This window comes from Lotus japonicus, chromosome 3 (genome assembly GCF_012489685.1).
Source record: "Lotus japonicus ecotype B-129 chromosome 3, LjGifu_v1.2".
NCBI lineage: Eukaryota > Viridiplantae > Streptophyta > Magnoliopsida > Fabales > Fabaceae > Lotus > Lotus japonicus.
The window spans coordinates 77240006-77262778 of NC_080043.1; the positions used below are offsets into that span (position 1 = coordinate 77240006).

General features: G+C 34.7%; 5 protein-coding genes and 1 pseudogene across 8 annotated transcripts; all 6 read left to right on the forward strand.

Moving 5' to 3' along the window:
* Nucleotides 1-904: 904 nt before the first annotated feature.
* On the forward strand, nt 905-3241 carry LOC130746067 (glycosyl hydrolase 5 family protein-like). Its single transcript, XM_057598574.1, has 3 exons — nt 905-1528; nt 1920-2529; nt 2636-3241. The coding sequence occupies exons 1-3, from the start codon at nt 947-949 to the stop codon at nt 3061-3063; spliced, it is 1620 nt and encodes a 539-aa protein (XP_057454557.1). The 5' UTR covers nt 905-946; the 3' UTR covers nt 3064-3241.
* Nucleotides 3242-3412: 171 nt separating this feature from the next.
* Nucleotides 3413-5579, forward strand: LOC130746072 ((+)-neomenthol dehydrogenase-like). The gene is made up of 5 exons (XM_057598581.1): nt 3413-3560; nt 3693-3939; nt 4044-4100; nt 4328-4507; nt 4611-5579. Exons 1-5 carry the CDS (start codon nt 3541-3543, stop codon nt 4986-4988), a joined length of 882 nt encoding a protein of 293 aa, XP_057454564.1. The 5' UTR covers nt 3413-3540; the 3' UTR covers nt 4989-5579.
* Nucleotides 5580-6221: 642 nt separating this feature from the next.
* LOC130746074 ((+)-neomenthol dehydrogenase-like) lies at nt 6222-9299 on the forward strand (annotated as a pseudogene).
* Nucleotides 7742-14067, forward strand: LOC130746070 ((+)-neomenthol dehydrogenase-like). 4 transcript variants are annotated; one of them, XM_057598576.1, is made up of 6 exons: nt 7742-7872; nt 10971-11012; nt 11099-11336; nt 11941-12009; nt 13104-13283; nt 13484-14067. In XM_057598576.1, the coding sequence occupies exons 2-6, from the start codon at nt 10993-10995 to the stop codon at nt 13862-13864; spliced, it is 888 nt and encodes a 295-aa protein (XP_057454559.1). In that variant the 5' UTR covers nt 7742-7872; nt 10971-10992; the 3' UTR covers nt 13865-14067. The 4 variants fall into 4 exon arrangements, with proteins under 4 accessions (XP_057454559.1, XP_057454562.1, XP_057454561.1 ...); XM_057598579.1 differs by having other exon boundaries at nt 13230-13283; XM_057598577.1 differs by lacking the exon at nt 7742-7872 and adding an exon at nt 8566-8678.
* A 3166-nt stretch (nt 14068-17233) lies between these two features.
* On the forward strand, nt 17234-19712 carry LOC130746071 ((+)-neomenthol dehydrogenase-like). Its single transcript, XM_057598580.1, has 5 exons — nt 17234-17373; nt 17465-17702; nt 18211-18276; nt 18494-18673; nt 19131-19712. Exons 1-5 carry the CDS (start codon nt 17354-17356, stop codon nt 19509-19511), a joined length of 885 nt encoding a protein of 294 aa, XP_057454563.1. The 5' UTR covers nt 17234-17353; the 3' UTR covers nt 19512-19712.
* A 969-nt stretch (nt 19713-20681) lies between these two features.
* Nucleotides 20682-22710, forward strand: LOC130744761 ((+)-neomenthol dehydrogenase-like). The gene is made up of 5 exons (XM_057596918.1): nt 20682-20699; nt 20790-21041; nt 21259-21330; nt 21610-21789; nt 22215-22710. The coding sequence occupies exons 1-5, from the start codon at nt 20682-20684 to the stop codon at nt 22590-22592; spliced, it is 900 nt and encodes a 299-aa protein (XP_057452901.1). The 3' UTR covers nt 22593-22710.
* The last annotated feature ends 63 nt before the right edge of the window (nt 22711-22773 follow it).

Sequence of the window (22773 nt, forward strand, 5' to 3'; positions counted from 1 at the left end):
TAAATACCATAAAAATTAATTAATACTCTAAAAATATATTAAATAAAATCAAGAAATAAACAACCTAAATCCTAATCAAATCTAAAATTTAAAAATGTATTTTTTTATGAGAATGACACGTGGAATTTTTTTTATCAGAATTAACGTGGGAACGACACGTCTTTAAATCAGCCTGATGGGAGTTCTTCTTTTCTAATATATATATTGATATTGATATTGATATTGATATTGATATTGATATTAAAGTGACACATATGATCTGAAGTGACATTTATGAGCATTGCTTGTATTGAGAATAATTGTATCGATGAAACTTATAGAAAATACTCAAAATAGTACTAGTACATTGTATTTCTTCTATGTATGATTTTGTCACCGGCCAATTCCAACTTATGATCAGCTATACTTCAAATGAGAAAGTTTCATTTCTTTTCGCATGACGATAAAAATAAAAGTTAAAAGTTGAACGATTTCTCACGTGCGTCTATACCTCCCAAAACCATTTTACTCCATTTTGTTAACTAAACTTAGCATTTTAGTTAAGAGATAAAACCATTAAAAGGTTTGAATATTTGGTGCAAACAAAGTAAAATTGATCACGTAAAATGATTATAATGGCATGTAAGAGAATTTTTTTCATATATAAATTACTATACAAAATTTAATAAACATATTTTAGATTTCATTTTCCTTTTTCATAATTCCCTTTTTTACTTTTACTTTTTTCGCAATTTTTGTTAGTATTAAAGCGAAAATAGTTATAACCTGTTAGCTCATATCTAAAGAAAGAAAATGTTTATTTGGGTAGAGATTGAGTGAAGATGAATATATTTTTTTTGTTTAGTAATTTTCTAAATGGAACTATCTATATAAACACTTATTCAGTTTTTCTTCATTCATTCTTTGTCACCAACTTGAAAATTCTATTTCCCCTTATCTTGTCAAGATGTTAGGAAAAACTTCATCACAATGCTTGTTTCTTGTTCTCCTTGTTTCCATAGTAGCATCACATTCCAATGCTAACCCTCTATCAACACAAGGTAGATGGATCATAGATGATTCCACAGGACAAAGAGCCAAACTTGTGTGTGGCAATTGGGCTGGTCACCTTCAACCAATGATCCCTGAGGGTCTTGACAGAAGGCCATTGAAGGAGCTTGTTTCTGAGCTTGTCAAACACAATTTCACTTGTGTTCGCCTCACCTATGCAATTTACATGTGGACGCGCTATGGCGATCACATTGTGAATGATACCTTAAACACTTTTGATGTGCCTGAGGTGGTGACTGGCATAGCCAAGAACAACCCTTCTGTGTTGAAAATGACTCACATTCAGGCCTTTGAAGCTGTGGTTCTTGAGCTTGGGGCTCAAAATGTGAAGGTTTTGCTTGATAACCATGTCAGTGAGCCTAAGTGGTGCTGTGGTGATGATGATGAAAATGGGTTCTTTCATGACAGACATTTTGATCCTGAGGAATGGGTGCAGGGCCTTACTCTGGCAGCCAAGTACTTTGCAAGAAATAAAGCTGTAAGTATTATATTGCCAAATTCTAGCCACTGCAAGTATTTGATCAGCATTTGTCACAATTGGTTTTGGATAAATAGATTCTGGTAAAATTGACTATAGTTGACTTGATTGTGAAGTGATTTATGTTCGTATCCATTTATGAAAAAAAATGGTTTCTATATGGTAATGTTATAAAGTCTAGTTGTAAAATCTCAAAATTGATTATGTTAAACACATAGTGCATGTATGGATACTCCATGATTTTGCCTCATTGTAGTCCAGAATTGATTTTGAGACCAAAATCAATTTTCCAGTATTATTCACAAACATCTATACTGTCATCCAAAATTGGTTTTCCCTCTAACAAAATTGATTCATCCATGACTTGGATTGGTTTTTTTCCTCCTAATAGGTCGTGGCAATGAGCTTGAGGAATGAATTGCATGGTCCACGCCAAAATGAGAATGATTGGTACAGGTACATGAGCCAAGGAGCACTAGCCATCCATAGGGCAAACCAAAATGTGCTTGTGGTTATATCAGGTTTAAACTATGACACTGAATTGCAGTTCTTAAGGAAGAAACCATTGATGATAGACTTGGGTAACAAAATGGTTTTTGAGACACATTTGTATTCATGGTCTGGAATTGGAACACTCAAATTGAAAGAGATTTGGTCTAAGCAACCATTGAACAGGATATGTTCCCAGAGCATTGAGGGTTTAGACCAAAGAGCTGGGTTCCTTACCAGTGGTAAGATTGCAGCCCCTTTAATCTTCACTGAGTTTGGGTTTGACCAGTCAGGGTCTACAGTGGAAGACAACAGGTTCTTGACATGCATTCAAACTTATCTTGTTGGAAGGGACATGGATTGGGGTTTGTGGGCATTTCATGGTGGCTATTACTTGAGGGAGGACAAAGTTCAACTTGATGAGTCATTTGGTGTAATGGATGCCACTTGGCACAACCTGAGGTACTCAAATTTCACTGACAAATTCCAACTTTTGCAAAGGAAGAATCAAGGTAAGTAGTCTGTTGAGTTATTTAATCAAACTTTTTGCAAGCATGTGCAGAAAATCAAATGATTTCAATATCCATTTGCTTTAAACTAGTGTTTTTTTTTATGCAGATCCTACTTCAAAAGTCCCTGAATCATATATCTTGTACCACCCACTTTCTGGTCAATGTGTCCAAGTGAATCACAAGAGTGAACTTGAAATTGGTAGCTGTGAGAACCAAAACAGATGGATTTATGGTGGAGATGGGTCTCAGGTCCTTTTGCATGGCAATAACAAGAAGTGCTTAAGTGCTGCTGGTGAGGGGAAACCAGTTATTGTTTCTGATGATTGCCAGGGCAAAAACAGCTCTTGGAAATCTGTGTCACTTTCTAAATTTCATTTGGCTACAATGGATCAAGATAAGGAACAACTTTGCTTGCAGAAGGATTCCAGTTCATCCAGTGTTGTGACTTCAAAATGTATCTGCGTAGAAGATGATTCTCTATGTCTGGATGATCCCCAAAGCCAGTGGTTCCAGTTTGTTGCCACCAATGTGTAATTTTGGTTATTAACTAGGTGTCTGATGATTAGTATTGCAGAAAATAAAATGTTGAATTTTTTTTTGTTGAATTGAATTTTCACCATAGAGCTTTTAGTGATGTGTTCAGGTTTGTAAATCTAATCAGATGATAAATAATAATTTTGAGGATTTTTTTTTCTTTCCTATTGAATGTTATAATAGAAAGAAACGTTTTCAGGATGATAGAGATAGATAGCCTTTTTCTGATTGTAATTTTGTAGAAAATAAAATGTTGAATTATTCTCCATCTCCAGCGATCAATTATTGTGTACGGAGTATATATTTTATACTGTGACGCAATTTAATGTGTATAATGTATATGCCCGGTAATAATTTTAATTTTTAAGCAAGAAATTAGATCATGAAAACGGACCAGCTTCACTATAAAAGAGTATAAAGCAGGCCAAAGCCGTCTCATCAGAAAAAAGCTTGGAATATACACACGGAATCATCAACATGGGAGAAGAAGGAAAGAGGTACACAGAAATTTTTCTCATAAATTTTTTTCTGAATTTTGTATGTTTGAAAGCCAATTCGCATTACACTCAACTGATTTTCAAACACAAAAATAGTTTCTTCTCTGCTAAAATGTGTATTTACTCGCTTAGGTATGCGGTAGTGACTGGTGCTAATAAGGGGATTGGTTATGGGATAAGCAAGAAATTGGCTTCAACTGGTATCATGGTGGTGCTTACAGCTAGAAATGAGAAGAGGGGTTTGGAAGCAGTGGAAAGCTTGAAGGAGTTAGGCCTCTCAGACTTTGTGGTTTATCATCAACTTGATGTGACTGACCCTACCAGTGTTGCTGCTTTAGCAGATTTCATCAAAACCAGATTTGGAAGACTTGATATCTTGGTATGTGTATGAGTTATGATAGTTATTTCCTTCTTTCCTTTTCAACTTGTTGAAAGAGCTAGTGCAATATTTAATTGGAACCATTGAGTTTCAAATTGGTGCAGGTCAACAATGCAGGTATTGGTGGTGGAATAGTCGATGGAGATAAATGTTATAGGAAGGTAATTAAGGTTCCTTCTCTTCCAATAGAAAGCCTTAAGTTGATGATAGTTCATAAATGCTCGGATATCCGTTGGCGTTAGTACTGACATGCGTTAGCACTCACTTTGAGGAAAAAAAAGAGTGAAACCATTATGGTGGATTGAGATGAATGTGTCTTCACATTAATTCAACTGATATCTAAACACACGCTAAATGGTGTTATGTTTTTATTTCTATTTTATTGTAGCATTGCGGTGAACAAATCGATTGGAATGAAATTATGAGTGAAAACTATGAGTCAGCCAAAGAATGTGTTGAAACAAATTTCTTTGGTGCTGAAAGAGTAACTGAAGCTCTTCTTCCCCTGCTTCAACTCTCAACCTCACCCAGGATTGTTAACGTCTCCGGTAAAATTGGACAATTGAAGGTAAATAACTAATATGTTGAATGGTTTTCCTTGTATTGTTCCTTTGTAAATGAATTAAGTATCAAACTTTGCCAACAAATAAGGTTGTTCTTTTGTGTTTCAGTATATGCCAAATGACTGGGCAAGAGGAGTGTTTAGTGACATTGAAAACCTTACCAATGAAAAACTCGGCGAGGTGCTTAGGGAGTTTCTGAAAGATTACAAAGAAGGATCACTGGAAACCAACAACTGGCCATCTTTTTATAAAGGCTACACCATGTCAAAAACAGCTTTAAATGCCTACACAAGGATGCTGGCAAAGAAGTTCCCTCAATTTCGCATAAATTGTCTATGCCCTGACTATGTCAAAACTGATATTAACCATAACACAGGCACTATAAGCATTGATGAAGGTGCTGAAAGCCCTGTTAGGCTAGCATTGCTACCAGATGATGGTCCAACTGGTCTTTTCTTTTCTAGGGATGAAGAGTTTCCCTTTTGAATTTGATCTGTATGGATGCTTTGGGAACTAGCAAAGATTATGATTCTGAATGCCTACACAAGGATTCTGGCCAAGAAATACCCTTTATTCTGCATCAATGCTGTTTGTCCTGGTTATGTGAAAACGGATATTACCTACAATTTAGGCCTTCTAACACCTGATGAAGGTGCTGCAGCTGCTGTCAGGTTGGCACTGTTACCCCATGGTAGTAGTCCTTCTGGCCTTTTCTTCTATCGAAGTGAAGAGAAACCATATTGATCAAGGAATAATGCATAGTTATGCTATACACAGGTTTAGACACTCTTGTGAATCATGTTTTAAACTATTTTCTTATGTAATAACGAGTTGTGTAAGCAATGATGTTTTTTTTTTTAACGGGTCAAACACATAATCCCCACACCACGACACTTGTAGTCATGTGGTGACTGGCAGTCCCATTGCTGCCAGATGATGGTCCATCTGGTCTTTTTATTTCCAGGGATGGAGAGTTTCCTTTTTGAATTTGTTTTGTATGGATGCTTTGAGGCACTATCATGTATTCATGTGTGCTTATGGTACTAGCAAAGTTAATGGTTGTGAATTTGTTGGACATATTGAAAAACTGTTTGGTTCCAATAATTACTTAGAACTAATCAAATTTCAAATATGTGGAAAAATCAGTTTTATTTAATTTAATTAGTTAATGTTACATATCTTTAATGGTTGTGTAAATTTACACATAAATTCAATAACTGAATGTCACGAATTCAACAACAATTATGTTCTTTTTTATTTTAATTACCACTAAATTCAAATTGCTATGGACTTATATTTTCTTAGTTATTTTTTCGGTTTGAACCACATGTTCCTGTGAGGCTATTCTGTTCAAGTAATCCGGTGAGGCAATTCTGTTTGAGTATGGTAGGACCGCTAGAATCTGCTTGCCGCTGGGGCATGATATAATTTGAGAGAATGGATCCCCGCCTTCCCTTGTAAATCAATGAAAATGTTAAGCGTTCTTGAAACACTGATGCTGACTTGTTGGTAGCTAAATTTGCATTAGATAATAGTAGAATCAATGATTGAAAATAGGCTTTACAGGGGGGCAGGAGAGAAAAGTGCTGATCCAAACTGCTAGATGTTAAAATCAATAAAAAAAGACTTCACAAAACACTAGAACCCAATTTTAATATTTTGCTATATATGGCCGGGAAAATAGTTGTTTGAAGTTTAAACATCAACAATTTTTTTAACAAACGCACTCCCTTTTCCATTTGCAGACAATTCACTCTTTCAGAAGCAATGGCAGAAGCAACAAAAAGGTATCATTTTCCTGAGCCTACCATTCTTCAAAATGGTATCATTTTCCTTAGCCTAATATTTAATTTGCTTTGGCCGGCAACATATATAGTTGTTTGAACCTTGAAATTTGAAGATAACATTTTTTTATGATCTTAAACAAACGCAGGTCATTTTCTTTTTGCAGGCAATTCCCTTGCTCTTTCATAAGCAATGGCAGAAGCAACAAAAAGGTACCATTCTCCTTAGCCTCTCATTCTTCAACGCACCTAGCAGAACTAAGTATAATGATAATGACATATATATTGTTAACTTCTTAAACTGGTTCCTAGGTATGCGGTTGTGACAGGAGCAAACAAGGGAATAGGATTTGCAATATGCAAGCAATTGGCTTCCAATGGTATCACTGTGGTGCTGACAGCAAGAGATGAGAAGCGGGGTCTTGAAGCTATTGAGAAACTCAAAGGGCTTGGTCTTCTTGGCCATGTGGTTTTTCATCAACTTGATGTCACTGATCCTGCAAGTATAGGATCATTTGCACATTTCATCCAGGCCCACTTTGGAAAACTTAATATCTTGGTAAGAAAATTCTCGCTTGCCTTTTGCTTTTTTGTGTTTCTAATCTTATCACCAACCATTGTTGACTCTTTTCAATGATTCATACTATATACGCTGATCAATCTAGTCACATTTGAAGTATTCATGGCATGTTTGGATCAGTTTCTCTTTTTCCAGAATCATTTATAAAATCCAGAAGCTACTCATATAAGCTTCTCCTTGGAATTGATTATGGCTTTAGAATCAATTGTAGAAGAATTTCAAAACATGCACTTAATTTATTTAAAAGTGATAAGTGCTTCTCTCATGTTATACAATCAAATACAGACTAGTTCTGATTTCTGAATATGATGCATCTTTGATTCTGCTACTAGCCTTCATTTTTCATGTGCCCTGATTATATATATTTATGAAGTGTATATGAGTTTCATTGATGTATACCTCGTTACTAATTACAATTTACAATTGAAATTTTATAGGATATATATCTGCTTTTTGTTTGAGGGATTTCTTTCATAATTTTTTCCATTTGTGAATATAGCTACTAGTTCAACTTGAAATTGAATGACCATAAAATATTTGCAACTGGGAATTTTTTCTAGGTAAACAACGCTGGAGCCCCAGGAGCACATATAGACGGTGAGGCTTTGGCTGCTGCAAATATTGTGGTATGAATTTTTTACCCCAAAAGCTGAGGCCATGATACAACATAATTATGGTGAATAATATTTCTCATCTATAAAGAAAGTGATTGCCAGATATTACATAACTTTAATTAACAATTTCAGGTCATGCCTTGCACTAGTATATTCCCTAATCAACTCATTCAAAAAGAAATGAAAAGTTTCTTGTTTTTTTTTATTGCAGGAAAACAGAGACCGTATAGATTGGAGTAAAATAGTTAACTGAAAACTATGAATTAACTGAAGCATGTCTTAAAACAAACTACTATGGAGTAAAGGAATTGACCAAAGCACTAATTCCCCTTCTCCAGTTTTCAGGCTCACCCAAAATTGTCAATGTTTCTTCATCCAGTGGAAGGCTTGAGGTATGTGATACTAATAACTTTGAATCAGATCCTCTCACGTGACAATGTCAAACAAAATTTCAATATGATAATGTCACGTGAAATTTTCAGTTGGAGACTAAAATTCTGGAAATTTTAAAGCTTTTAATTTGCATAACTGGATATAAAAGGGCAAAACTGGTGCTATAAAGTTCCTTTTATGCACGAGGTTTAGGGAGGGCCCGAACCCACTTTGTGGATCTAATTTAGCTAATTTTATCTTACATTTTTACAAGAGGCTGATTCCACGACTCGAAATTGTGACCGCAAAGTTACAAGGCAACAACTTTACTGTCGCAACAATAAATAACTGGATATGATGTCTAAATTTAACTGGTTCATTAATTGACTCAATATATATATATATATATATATATATATATATATATATATATATTATGTCACTTGGTCTATTAGTCCAATTGAAGATGATGCTTATTCTCATGTAGCTGTTTTGCCGTATATGCCAGATGGAAGGCCTAAAGAAGTGATAAGTGATGTTGAAAACCTCACAGAAGAAAAGATTGATGAGATTTTGAATGAATTTCTAAAGGATTTTAAAGAGGGTTCCCTAGAAACCAAAGGGTGGCCTCATAGTATGTCTGCATATACAATCTCAAAAGCTGCTCTGAATGCCTACACAAGGATTCAGGCCAAGAAATACCCTTCATTCTGCATCAATGATGTTTGCCCTGGTTATGTCAAAACGGATATTAATCAGAATACTAGTTTTCTAACACCTGATGAAGGTGCTGAAGCTGTCGTCAGGTTGGCACTGCTATCTAATGGTAATAGTCCTTCTGGACTTTTCTTCTTTCGAAGTGAAGAGAAACCATTTTGATCAAGGAGTAGTTGTGGTATGAGAACAGAAACTAGGTGTCTGTTTGGTTGCGGATCCAAAACGTGGATCTGAGTCCCAAAACTGGATCAAAGCCTTAAACGTGGATCTCCATGTCTCAAAACATGTTGGGAAGGCTCAATTAGATCCACGTTTTGAGAGTAAAATCGGATCCTGGTGATGCTAGGAAAGGTAGCTTCTCCATCAACCAAACGTTGATCCAAGAAACCAAATCGAAACAAACCCAATTTTACCCCTTTCCCCTTCTTCATTTGCCTGATATTAGAATTTTAAAATGACACCAAATTAACGGAAGATGCTTAAGTTCAAAATTAAAACGCAAGTTCAACTAGTTTGTGCAACAATGACTATACACAACTTTATTAGGAGAGCTGAAATTGATATTGATTTCAATCGGTGTGAAGATGAGAACATAACTGTTGACACAAATGATTATGGTGACACAAATTGTAAATAAATTTATATGAATATAAAGTTTAAAAAATGATGCAATATATAATAAATAAATAGTCATATACCCATTTTGGTCATTACACAATCAAAATCAAATCTAATCAAAGTTATCCAAACGAAATTCTGATACAAAAATCAATTTTAGGTATGTGTATCCAAACATAAATCACGTCACTTGAACTCACGTTTTCAGATCCAATTTTGACCAGATCAAATTCTGATCAGATCCAATTCTGCTAACGCTAATCCAAACACACACTAGGTTAAAGGAGTAATGCATAGTTATGCTATATACATGCTTAGACACTCTTGTGAGTCATGTTTTAAACTATTTTCTTATGTAATACTCCATCTGTTCCTTATTAACTGCCAACTTTGAAGAAAAAGTTGTGTTCCTATATATCTGTCCACTTACAGTTTCAAGAGAGCATTAATTGATGTTTTTCCTAGAAATGCCCTTACAGAAATAATAAATGAAGAAAGATAAAATACATTCTAAAGGGTTATATAAGAAAAAAAATACTTTTATGAAAATTAACATAATTAATTGTTTTCTTTAATTTATATGAACATTCTCTTCCTGAACAGATAAATAGGAACGGAGGGAGTAACAAATTGGGTAAGCAATGATGTTCCTTATCGTCAGAATTGTTTTGAATTCTGCTAAATAAATGAAGTTACGTTGGAATTGATGTGTTAAGTGTGCTTGATTTCTGCAAAATGACCATGAAAGGAAAGAAAGAATGCATAGAAAATAAGTACTATCTCAGTTCCAAAATGTTTGTTTATTTTACCCTTTAGATAAGTACTAGTACTATGAGTCTATGATAATGTGGGCGAGCGGTACTTGTTCTTGACGATGACATCGTTAAAATCAATAAACCAAAAGCTTCACGAAAACCCAGATTGATTTGCTTTGGCCGGCAACACAGTTAATTGAAGTTTGATCAACTTTCACTTTTGATCTTTTTAATAAGGAATTGTACTAGAGTATTAATTTTGAAAGGAAATGTACAGTCGTATGAAAATGTACTAACAAAGTAATATAATTATTTATTAGTGCATTTTTAACCAATAACGTCTAGTACAATAGCTAGATAATTGAACTTCTTAAGCATTTAGTCCAGAATTCAATCTCTAAACGGTACAGTATAGAAAATAGAAATGTTGGGTATGAGGGGATGGGGTTAATAAACTCCTGTCAGAGAACCTTTTTGATGGCTTCCTTACAGCAGTAACCTATATTCATTCTCCTGTCATGATCTGTATCATACTTAGTGACAACCTTCGTAAGAACTACCTAGTAGGCTGTAGCAACGTCGAGATTAGCCAAATCGGTCTGCTCCAAATCATGGGCGTGGGTGGTTTTGGGCAAGTCCAACAATGATGTACAAAATTCGACAATAACCACAACAATCCATTGGTAATAAGAAGTTTCTGACGTTCAAATAATTGTGGGTACTTTTTTTTTAGAGGCAAATGTTAATTATTAGTAAATTGTGGGTACTTCACTCCTCGGTAATTATTACCCACGGTTTCGGAAACAACTTTTACTTTTTTTTCTTTTAAAAGACAAATTTTAAATATTGTTTATGAAAACTGTTTTTAAATATAGAAAACTAAAATAGAAATCAAATAAGCCCTTAGATTTCTTTTTAATGCACAAGTCCTTAAATTAAATTAAAACATTATTTATTCCATAATGAATACAGTAAAAATCTTGAAACACCTAACATTTATAGCTTGTTTTTCGTCCACTCATTTGCAGGCCTTTCCTTCTTTGATGAGCAATGGCAGAAGCAACAGCAAGGTATAATTTTCCTTAGCCTCCCATTCTTCAACGTACTATTTCATGATTCATGACTTCATGTGTTAACTAGTTGAGCTGGTTTCAAGGTATGCGGTTGTGACAGGAGCAAACAAGAGAATAGGATTTGCAATATGCAAGCAATTGACTTCTGAAGGTATCACTGTGGTGCTGACAGCAAGAGATGAGAAGAGAGGTCTTGAAGCTGTTGAGAAACTCAAAGGGCTTGGTCATGTGATTTTTCATCAACTTGATGTCACTGATCCTGCAAGTATAGGATCATTTACACATTTCATCCAGACCCGTTTTGGAAAGCTCGATATCTTGGTAGCAAAATTCTCTCTTGCCTTTTGATTTTTTTGTGTTTCTGATCTTATATATCATCAACCTTTGTTGCTTCTTTTCAAGGACTCATACATAAAAGATTTGCTGATCATGATCAATCTGGTTACATTTTAAGTATTCATGGCATGTTTGGATCAGTTTCTTTTTTAAGAATCAATTCTAAAATCTTGAAGCTAGTCATATAGGCTTCTCCTCAGAACCCTCTAATAGGAATAGCTTATTTTATAATATAAGCGCTTAGACAGGTGTTTGAGAGAGAGCTTAGGTGATAGCTTATGACCTTACATATGTGCTTCTCACATCTTGCAAAATTAACACCGAATATAGTTCTGATTTCTGAATATGATGCATCCTTGATTCTGCAAGCAGCTTTCATTTTTCATGTGTCCTGTTTTGTATTTATGAAGTGTCTGAGTCTGAGTTTCATTGATGTATACCTCGTCACTAATTACAATTGAAAATTATAAGCTATATTTCTGCTTTTGTTTGAGGGATTTCTTTCATAATTTTTGCCATTTGTGAATATATAGCTACTAGTTCAACTTGGATGACCATAAAATATTTGAATCTGGGAAAAAAAAATTAGGTGAACAATGCTGGAATCTCAGGAGCACATGTGGAGGAGAGTGAGGCTTTGGTTGCTGCAAATATTTTGGTATGATTTTTTTACCCCAAAAACTTCAGATAAAACACAAGGCAGTGACTATTTGCACCTCCTATTTTGCTAAGTGCGTCATCCCCAAAACTGAAAAAAGACCAAAATACCCTTCAGTAATTTAAATTAAAAAAAAACTACCTTATCTTTCCCTACAAACCCTCCCCCTCTTTCAACCGTATAACCCCCCTCTTCCTCTCCAACCCAATTTCAAAATTTTCAACCCTCACAAAATCAAGTCTCTCAAACCCACATTAACCATGGGAGGTTGTATTTTGTCATTTTGTGTCTTCATTCAGTCCCTCGATTTGATTCTGTCATGGGAGGATGTTTCGTGACTTGCCCGCACTCTAAACTGCGGACAGGTTTTATGACTACCGCATGTTTAAGTGCGGTTAGCCTGCGGATGGTCAATTTTTTTTAATTCTCTCTGAATTTGCCTTCCGCAATTTATTATTCCAACACATCATGTTCCGCACTTTTAAGTGCGGGAAAATCAATTTTATTTAGGAGCAGTACCAGACCTTAACACGATTGAAATGACTAAGTTTTTCACTTCCGTTAACAAGTTAGCGGAAGGTATAAATTTCACACTTCCGCACTTATGTTAGCGGGAGCGTGTAATTTGTTTCACTACCGCATGTTTAAGTGCGGGACTAACCAGTTACGTCGGGAAGTCGCGAAATCGCGATGAAAGCTAAAAAAAGCTGAAAAAAAGCTCGAAAAAAGGTAAAAACTTACATGGATAAGCTTCTATTCTTGACTTGAGATCACCCAAAAAAAGTTGGGAGTGGAGGATTAAGAGGAGGGTGAGGAGGAAGAAGGAGATGGTGTGTGGGAAGTAAAAATAAAATATTATCTTTTTATGTTTTTTTTACTAAGGGCAATGTTGGAATTTTTAAAAAAGGAGATGACGGACTTAGTAAAACGGGAGGCGCAAATAGTCACTCCCAAAACATAATTATGGTGAATAACATTTTTCATCTATAAAGAAAGAGACAACATAACTTCGATTAACAATTAAAAATTTCAGGTCGTGCTCCCTCATCAACTCATTCAAAAACAAATGAAAAGTTTCTTGTTTTCTATTGCAGGAAAACGGTGGCCAAATTGATAGTAGAAAAATATTTACTGAAAACTATGAATTAAGTGAAGCATGTCTTAAAACAAATTACTATGGAGTCAAGGAATTAACCAAAGCATTAATTCCCCTTCTCCAGTTTTCAGGCTCCGCCAAAATCGTCAATGTTTCCTCATCCATGGGAAGGCTTGAGGTATGTGACACTGACAACTCTTGTTAATGTTACTAGCTTTGGTAACTAAACTGGAAACATGATTTTTTTTTAATTTAAATTGCAACTGGATATGATGTCTTAAATTGACTAGTTCTTTTAATTGATTTAGTATGTATGTTAGTTCTATATTAGTCCAACTTAAGATTATGCTTATTTTCACCTTTGTAACTGTTTTGCAGAATATGCCAGATGCAAGGCCTAAAGAAGTGCTAAATGATGTTGAAAACCTCACAGAAGAAAAGATTGATGAATTTCTGAGTGAATTTCTAAAGGATTTTAAAGAGGGTTCACTAGAAACCAAAGGGTGGCCTCATAGCGCATCTGCGTATAGAATCTCAAAAGCTGCTCAGAATGCCTACACAAGGATTCTAACCAAGAAATACCCTTTATTCTGCATCAATGCTGTTTGTCCAGGTCATGTGAAAACAGATATTACCTACAATACAGGCCTTCTAACACCTGATGAAGGTGCTGAAGCTGCTGTCAGGTTGGCACTGTTGCCCCATGGTAGTAGTCCTTCTGGCCTTTTCTTCTTTCGAAGTGAAGAGAAACCATTTTGATCAAGGATTAGTTGTGGCATGAAAACAAAATCTTGGTTAAAGTAATAATGCATAGTGTTATTGTATAAACACGTTTAGACACTCTTGTGACTTGAGTCATGTAAACGAAAATAACGAATTGTGTAAGCAATGATGTTCATTATAGTCAAAATTGTTTTGAGTTGTGCTTAATAAATGAAGTTACGCTGGAATTGATGTGTTAAGTGTGCTTGATTTCTGCAAAATATGACCATGAAAGGAAAGATAGAATGCATAGAAAATAAGTACTATCTCAGTTCCAAAATGTTTGTTTATTTTACCCTTTAGATAAGTACTAGTACTATGGTAGCGTTTGGTGACGAAACTGAACAGGACAGAACAGAATGGAACGGGACAGAACAGGATGGAACAGGACAATAATGTTCTATGTGTTGTGTTTGGTAACTCTAAGGTAGCGTTTGGAAACATAACAGAACAGGACATAACAAAACAGAACGGAACAGTACGGGATGGAACAAGACGATAATGTACTGTACACTGTGTTTGGTAAATATATCACGAACAGATCAGAACCATAAAGATAATTACACATATACCCCTATTATACTTATTGTTTTATCAAGCTTGTTTTCCATTGAATATTGTTTCGTATATACTGTATATTATTTTAAATGAACTTTTTATTCAAAATTTAGATTGATTATAACATTTTGAGAAGGAAAAGATGATTAGGTTTTTCTTCTTCCACACAAAACGTGCAAGCCTGCAACAACAGCTTTTATGGCTTCTATCCTTTTCATGGCTATTTTCTCTTACAGCCGCCGGCAAGCCCCATCGCATGCAATCAGTCCGCCACGGCGCCACCGGACCTCCACCACGCCGCGACCAGGGACCATCACGCCCAGTGGCCAGATCTGCCGCCGTGGATGCTCAGGCCACCGCGCGTCCCTCTCTCTTCTCTCTTCCTTCGTCTTTCCCTCTCATCCCTCTTTTGTCTGTTTTGATGCCCTGAGACTGGGGTTTCCATGAATTTTGATTCTACCATGATTGAGCAAAATCAAAACAATGGAGTATTTAGGAAAAAAATGGAAGATGAATTGCTAGAGGGATCTAAGAGCACTGGTGTACAAAAATGCAATTTGTTTTTTGTCCCAAGAAATAATACATTGAGCAGAATGAATGCAGAAGAAAAAAAAGAAAGAAGACGGACGTAACAGATGGAGGCTTGATGAGAATCAGAGGAGATGGAAGGATAAAGATCAGGAAATATGAGAATAGGTTGGGGTTATTTCGTCTTTTTAAAAATTTTAATAAGGTGTTCCGTTCCGTTCTCTTCCGTTCCACCCTTTTCTATGGAACCAAAATGTTCCGTTCCAGAAGCTTTTTGTCCCGTTCTGTTCCATCTTAAAAACATGACAAACACGGAACATAACCAATATGTCATGTTCCGTCCCGTTCAGACGTGTCTACCAAACGCTACCTAAGTCAATAGAACAGAACCATGATTTTAATTACATATATAACCCTGCATGTTTAATATTTGATTGAGGAAAACAAATTGAACTCAATTGAACATTTTGCATAGAAACCGTTTGTTACTCTTACTTCATGAAATAATCACTTATTTCTTTAAAATAATCACTTATATATTGTTTAAGTTGTTTCAGTATACTATTCAAAAAAGCAGAAACCTAATTATCTATTTAAGCTATTTTAAGTGTGTTTGTTTAGATTAAAAAATATTGATTTTTAACTATAATTTTTTTTAAGAGATTTTGAGAAAAGCATAAGTTGATTCGTGTTCGACTACTCTAATTAAAATCACTTTTTTTTATCTCCCCTCATCTATCATCATTGATTTTCGTTATAAGCTAAAGTAACTGTTTTAAATAATTTGTTTGCAGCTTCAGCTGAAACAAACACAAAAAGTGATTTTTTGATTAAAAAATGATTTTTTCTAAATAAGTTGACTTAAACGCACTCTAATTGGCTCGTTTATCATTGCTTACAAAAACTTATTTTACTTTTGAAAAAATAATTGATTTTATTTTAATTAAGTTGATTCGTGTTTGACTACTATAATTAAAATCACTTTTTTATCTCCTCTCATCTATCATCATAGGTTTTCATGATAAGCTAAAGTAACTGTTTCAAATAATATGTTTTCAGCTTCAGCTGAAACAAACACAAAATGTGATATTTGATTAAAAAAGTGATTTTTTGATTTTAAAAGTGATTTTTTTTTATTAAAAAGTGATTTTTTTTATTAAAAAGTGATTTTTCCAAAATAAGTTGAATCAAACGCACTCTAATTGACTCGTTTATCATTGCTTACAAAAAGTGATTTTACTTTTGAAAAAAATAATTGATTTTATTTTAAGTGATTTTTTTGAAAAAGTAGATTTTCATTTAACTTTGTCTACAAATATAATAAGTGCTTTCAATTTTATAAATGATTTTAAACTGTTTAGATACATAAAATTTCAAATATAAATTATGGATATTTTTGAACTTGCAAAAGTTTTAAGAGAGTGTTCCGTTCCGTTCTCTTCCGTTCCACCATTTTCCAGGGAACCCAAGTGTCCCGTTCCTGGAGTCTTTTGTCCCGTTCCGTTTCATCTTAAAAACACAGAACGGAACTCATATGTCATGTTTCGTTCCCTTTACACGTGTCTACCAAACGCTACCTATAATAATGTGGGCGAGCAGTACTTGTTCTTGACGACGACATCGTTAAAATCAATAAACCAAAAGCTTCACTAAAACCCAAATTGATTTGCTTTGGCCGGCAACACAGTTGATTGAAGTTTGAACATCAACTTGCACTTTTGATCTTTTTAATAGGAAATGTACTGGAGTATTAATGTTGAACGGAAATGTACAGTTATATGAAAATGTAATAATAAATTAATATTATTAGTGCATTTTGAATAAACAATATCTTATACAACTGATTAATAGTTGAGTTTCTTAAGCATTTAATCTATAGTTCAATCTCTGAGCGGTGTGTATGGAAACAGCTGTGTATGAGGGAATGAGGTTAATAAACTTCTATCGGAGGAGGACCTTCTTGATGAAATCCTTATAGCAATAACATACATTAATACTACAAGAAAAATAGTTATTACTGGCGTCCAGAAGTCGACGATAACCACAACAATCCATTGGTAATAAGAAGTTACCGACCACCAAAAAACTATGGGCACTTGACTCTTCGATAATTATTACCAAGTACCAACGGTTTCGGAAACAATTTTCACTTTTTTCTTTTGAAAAACAAATTTTAAATATTTTTTATGAAAACTGTTTTTAGATATAGAAAACTAAAATAGAAATCAAACAACCCCTTAGAGTTTCTTTTTATGCACAAGCCCTTAAATTCTAAAGATACCACACATCAACCTCTTAAGTTAAATAAAAACATTATTTATAAAGGAAAAATCTAAAACCACCTAACATTTTATAGCTTTCCGTCCACTAATTTGCAGGCCTTTCCTTCTTTGATGAGCAATGGCAGAAGCAACAGCAAGGTACTATTTTCCTCAGCCTCTCATTCTTCAACATACCTTACAGAACTAACTATAATGATAATGAGTCATGTGTTAACTTGTTACACTCTAGGTATGCAGTTGTGACAGGAGCAAACAAGGGAATTGGATTTGCAATATGCAAGCAATTGTCTTCTAATGGTATCACTGTGGTGCTGACAGCAAGAGATGAGAAAAGGGGCCTTGAAGCTGTTGAGAAACTCAAAGGGCTTGGTCATGTGGTTTTTCATCAACTTGATGTCACTGATCCTGCAAGTATAGGATCATTTGCAAATTTCATCCAGACCCACTTTGGAAAACTTGATATCTTGGTAGCAAAATTCTCTCTTGCCTTTTGCTTCTTTTGTGTTTAAGATCTTATCATTAACCATAACCTTTTGTTGCTTCTTTTCAATGATTCATACTATATATGCTGATCAATCTGGTTACATTTTAAGTATTCATGGCATGTTTGGACCAGTTTCTCTTTTTCCAGAATCAATTCTAAAATCCAGAAGCTACTCATATAAGCTTCTCCTTATAATTGATTTTGGCTTTAGAATCAATTGTAGAAGAATTCCAAAACATGCATTGAATTTATTAAAAAGTGATAACTGCTTCTCACATGTTATACAATCAAACATAGACTAGTTTTGATTTCTGAATATGATGATGCATCCTTGATTCTGCTAGTAGCCTTCATTTTTCATAAAACAGGACATATATCTGCTATTTGTTTAAGGGATTTCTTTCATACTTTTTTCCACTTGCGAATATAGCTTCTAGTTCAACTTGAATTTGAATGACCATAAAATATTTGAAACTGGGAATTTTTTCTAGGTTAACAACGCTGGGGCCTCAGGAGCACATGTGGATGGTGAGGCTTTGGCTGCTGCAAATATTGTGGTATGATTTTTTTACCTCAAAAGCTGAGGCCATGATACAACATAATTATGGTGAAAGTGATTATAATTATAGTATTTCTCATCTATAAAGAAAGTGATTGTCAGATACTACATAACTTTAATCAAAAATTAACAATTTCAGGTCATGCCTTGCACCGGTATGTTCCCTCATCAACTCATTCAAAAAGAAATGAAAAGTTTCTTATTTTTTATTGCAGGAAAACGGTGGCCAAATTGATTGGAGAAAAATAGTTACTGAAAACTATGAATTAACTGAAGCATGTCTTAAAACAAACTACTATGGAGTCAAGGAATTGACCAAAGCACTAATTCCCCTTCTCCAGATTTCAGGCTCACCCAAAATTGTCAATGTTTCTTCATCCATGGGAAGGCTTGAGGTATGCGATACTAATAACTTTGAATCAGATCCTCTAACATCACTTGACAATGTCAAACAAAATTTCAATATGATAATGTCACGTGAAATTTCTGATGAGCGAATCATGATTCTATCATTTTGTTAGGGTAGCTAAGTTGGAGACACAAATTCTGGAAATTTTAAAGCTTTTAATTTGCATAAAGTTCCCTTTATGCACGAGGTCTAGGGAGGGCCCGGACCCACTTTTTAGATCTAATGTAGCTAGTCTTACCTTGCATTTTTGCAAGAGGCTGATTCCACGACTCGAAATTGTGACCTCAAAGTCACATGGCAAGAACCTGACTATTGCGCCGATGCATAACTGGATATCATGTCTAAAATTAAGTAGTTCATTAATTGATTCAATATATATGTTATGTCACTTGGTTTATTAGTCCAATTGAAGGTGATGCTTATTCTCATTAGCTGTTTTGCAGAATATACCAGATGGAAGGCCTAAACAAGTGATAGTTGATGTTGAAAACCTCACAGAAGAAAAGATTGATGAGTTTTTGAATGAATATCTAAAGGATTTTAAAGAGGGTTCCCTAGAAGCCAAAGGGTGGCCTCATATTATGTCTGCATATACAATCTCAAAAGTTGCTCTGAATGCCTACACAAGGATTCTAGCCAAGAAATACCCTTCATTCTGCATCAATGCTGTTTGCCCTGGTTATGTCAAAACGGATATCAACTACAATACAGGTCTCCTAACACCTGATGAAGGTGCTGAAGCTGCTGTCAGGTTGGCACTGCTACCTGATGGTAGTAGTCCTTCTGGCCTTTTCTTCTATCGAAGTGAAGAGAAACCATTTTAATTTGATCAAGGATTAATTGAGTCTAGGAAACATAGTCTTTGTTAAAGGAATAATGCATAGTTATGTTATACACAGGTTTAGACACTCTTGTGAGTCATGTTTTAAACCTTTTTCTTATGTAGTAACGGATTGTGTGAGCAATGTTGTTGTTTATTGTTAAACTTGTTTTGAATTCAGCTAAATAAATGAGTTACACTAGAATTGATGTGTTAAGTGTGTTTGACTTTTGCAAAATATGAAGATCAAAGGTAAGAATTCGTTGAAAATAAGTACTACATCTTTTCCACATCTTCATTGTCAAAATCTTCAAATGAGGGAAGCATTGAATTCCTTGATCAAGTAGGCATCTTACACACTTTGGCCTAACACTTGATTACCTTCATTAGCACATTCCCTTCCATAACCATGTGTGTGCCTTTCATTTGGTCCTGGACATACAGGCTCATATGGTATTGGTAGTGATGCTGACTTCTTCACAGCTAAATTTGCATTCAATTTTCTTGATACGTGATTGGTGGAGAAGAGCCACCTGAGCTTTCAAATATTGTCTTATCTGATGGTTATTTTAACACATGTTCTCTGCTAGAAACATTAATTAAATAATGTCCAACGAACCTAGATTCCCGTGAAACTAGTTCTAATAGTTAATATTTTTTTCCATATATTGGCTAGATTCAGACTCAATACCTTACTTTTCTTCCCATTAAAAAAAAAAAACCCCCACATTATCTTACTATGAGAAATCAATCAATCATACATCACATAAAATTCATTCATTTATGCAAAAATTTGCACTAAGAAAACAGTCAAATGTGGGCCGTCAATTCTTGCTCTTGTCATGACATTGTTGAATCAATAAAAAAAACTTACAAAACACTAGAACCCCATTTAATTTGCTTTGGCCGGCAATATATATAGTTGTTTGAAGTTTGAACCTTAAAGTTTTGAACATAATATTTCTTTATAATCTTAAACAAATGTGTAAAATAAAACTTCATACGATGTAAAAGTTCAATCATTGTCAAGTCAATGAGAAGAATAGATAATTGTAAAGCAGAGGTTTATCTGAATCATAGCAAACAACAAAAACAATGAAGAAGAAGAGTTCCAACAAAACAAAACACATTTCATTTTCCTTTTGCATACAATTCCCTTGCTCTTTCATAAGCAATGGCAAGCAACAAAAAGGTACAATTTTCCTTAGCATCTCATTCTTCAGCCCACCTTGCTGCCTTGCAGAACAAACTATAATGATAATGACTCATAAATTAACTTATTAAACTGGTTTCTAGGTATGCGGTTGTCACGGGAGCAAACAAGGGAATAGGATTTGCAATATGCAAGCAATTGGCTTCCAATGGTATCACTGTGGTGCTGACAGCAAGAGATGAGAAGAGGGGTCTTGAAGCTGTTGAGAAACTCAAAGGGCTTGGTCATGTGATTTTTCATCAACTTGATATCACTGATCCTGCAAGTATAGGATCATTTTCACATTTCATCCAGACCCATTTTGGAAAACTCGATATCTTGGTAACAAAATTCTATCATTAAACATAATTCGTTGCTTATTTAAAAGTGATAAGTGCTTTCACATGTTGCACAAATCAATTAAACATAGAATAGTGCAACTTGAATGACCATAGTGCAACATTGTCACTAATCACAATTTACAATTGAAAAAATCTAGGCTACATATATTAGTTCAACTTGAATGACCATAAAATATTTTGCTTGGAACTTTTTCTAGGTAAACAATGCTGGAACCTTCGGAGCACAAGTGGACGGTGAAGCTTTGGCTTTGGCTGGTGAAACTCTTGTGGTATGTCTTTTCTTACTTCGAAAGCATAGGCCGTTTTAATTAAAATTTGTTTGAGGAATGATTGATTGTTGCATCAATTCAGTATTTTTAACCTCAACTGATAAAAAAATGAAGATAATAGTAAAATAATTTCAAAGCATTATTCGAAATGAAATTTAGTGTAATTTTCACTGCATTCATGTTTGACAGAGTATGTTATTTAGATCATGCCTTGCACTTGTATGTTCCCTCATCAACTTACTCAAAAAGAAATGAAAAGTTTCTTGTTTTTGGTTGCAGGAAACTGGGGGCCGTATTGATTGGAATAAAATAGTTACTGAAAACTATGAATTAGCTGAAGCATGTCTTAAAACAAATTACTATGGAGTGAAGGAAATAACCAAAGCACTAATTCCCCTTCTCCAGTTTTCAGGCTCCCCCAAAATTGTCATTGTTTCTTCAACCATGGGAAGACTTGTGGTATGTGATACTGATAACTTTGGTTACCCGCTTTGCTAGCTAAATTGGAGACACAAATTGTGAAAATATTTAAAGCTATTTTTTGGCAGTCGTTTTCAACTTTGTATAAGATGTTCTGTCTCCCAACATGTCAAGGTTTTATTGGTGGAATAGAGAATGAGAGACTTTAAGGAGATATAAAAAAATCCAATCCATATGGTGTCTAAAATTAACTTGTTTATTGCTTCAATATATATGTTATTTCATTTTATGAGTTCAATTGGAGATGATGCACAAAGGGGCAGTCTGGTGCACAAAAGTTCCCTTTATGTGTGGGGAAAGTCGGACCATTTGGTGGTCTATTGTTCGCGGTCTTACCCTATTTTTACATAAGAGACTGTTTTTAGGACTTGAACCCGTTAGTCACATGCCAATAACTTTTGCAGATTATGCCCGATGGAAGGCCTAAAGAAGTGCTAAGCGATGTTGAAAGCCTCAAAGAAGAAAAGATTGATGAGACTTTGGATGAATTTCTAAAGGATTATCAAGAGGGTTCACTAGAAACCAAAGGGTGGCCTTATAGTGCGTCTGCATATACAATCTCAAAAGTTGCTCTGAATGCCTATACAAGAATTCTAGTCAGGAAATACCCTTCATTCTGCATCAATGTTGTTTGCCCTGATTATGTCAAAACGGATATTAATGAAAACACAGGTTTTCTAACACCTGATGAAGGTGCTGAATCTGCTGTCAGGTTGGCACTTCTACCAGGTGGTAGTCCTTTTGGCCTTTTCTTCTATAGAAGTGAAGAGAAATCATTTTAATCAAGGATTAATTGTGCCATGAAACAGAAACTTGGTTAAAGGAATAATACTTAATGCATAGTTAAGAACTAGTGCAAGAACTTGAAGATGCTCTTATACACAGGTTTAGACACTCTTGTAATCAGTCATGTTTACTATTTTTTTTAATGTAGTACGTAACGAATTATGTCAGTAATGGATT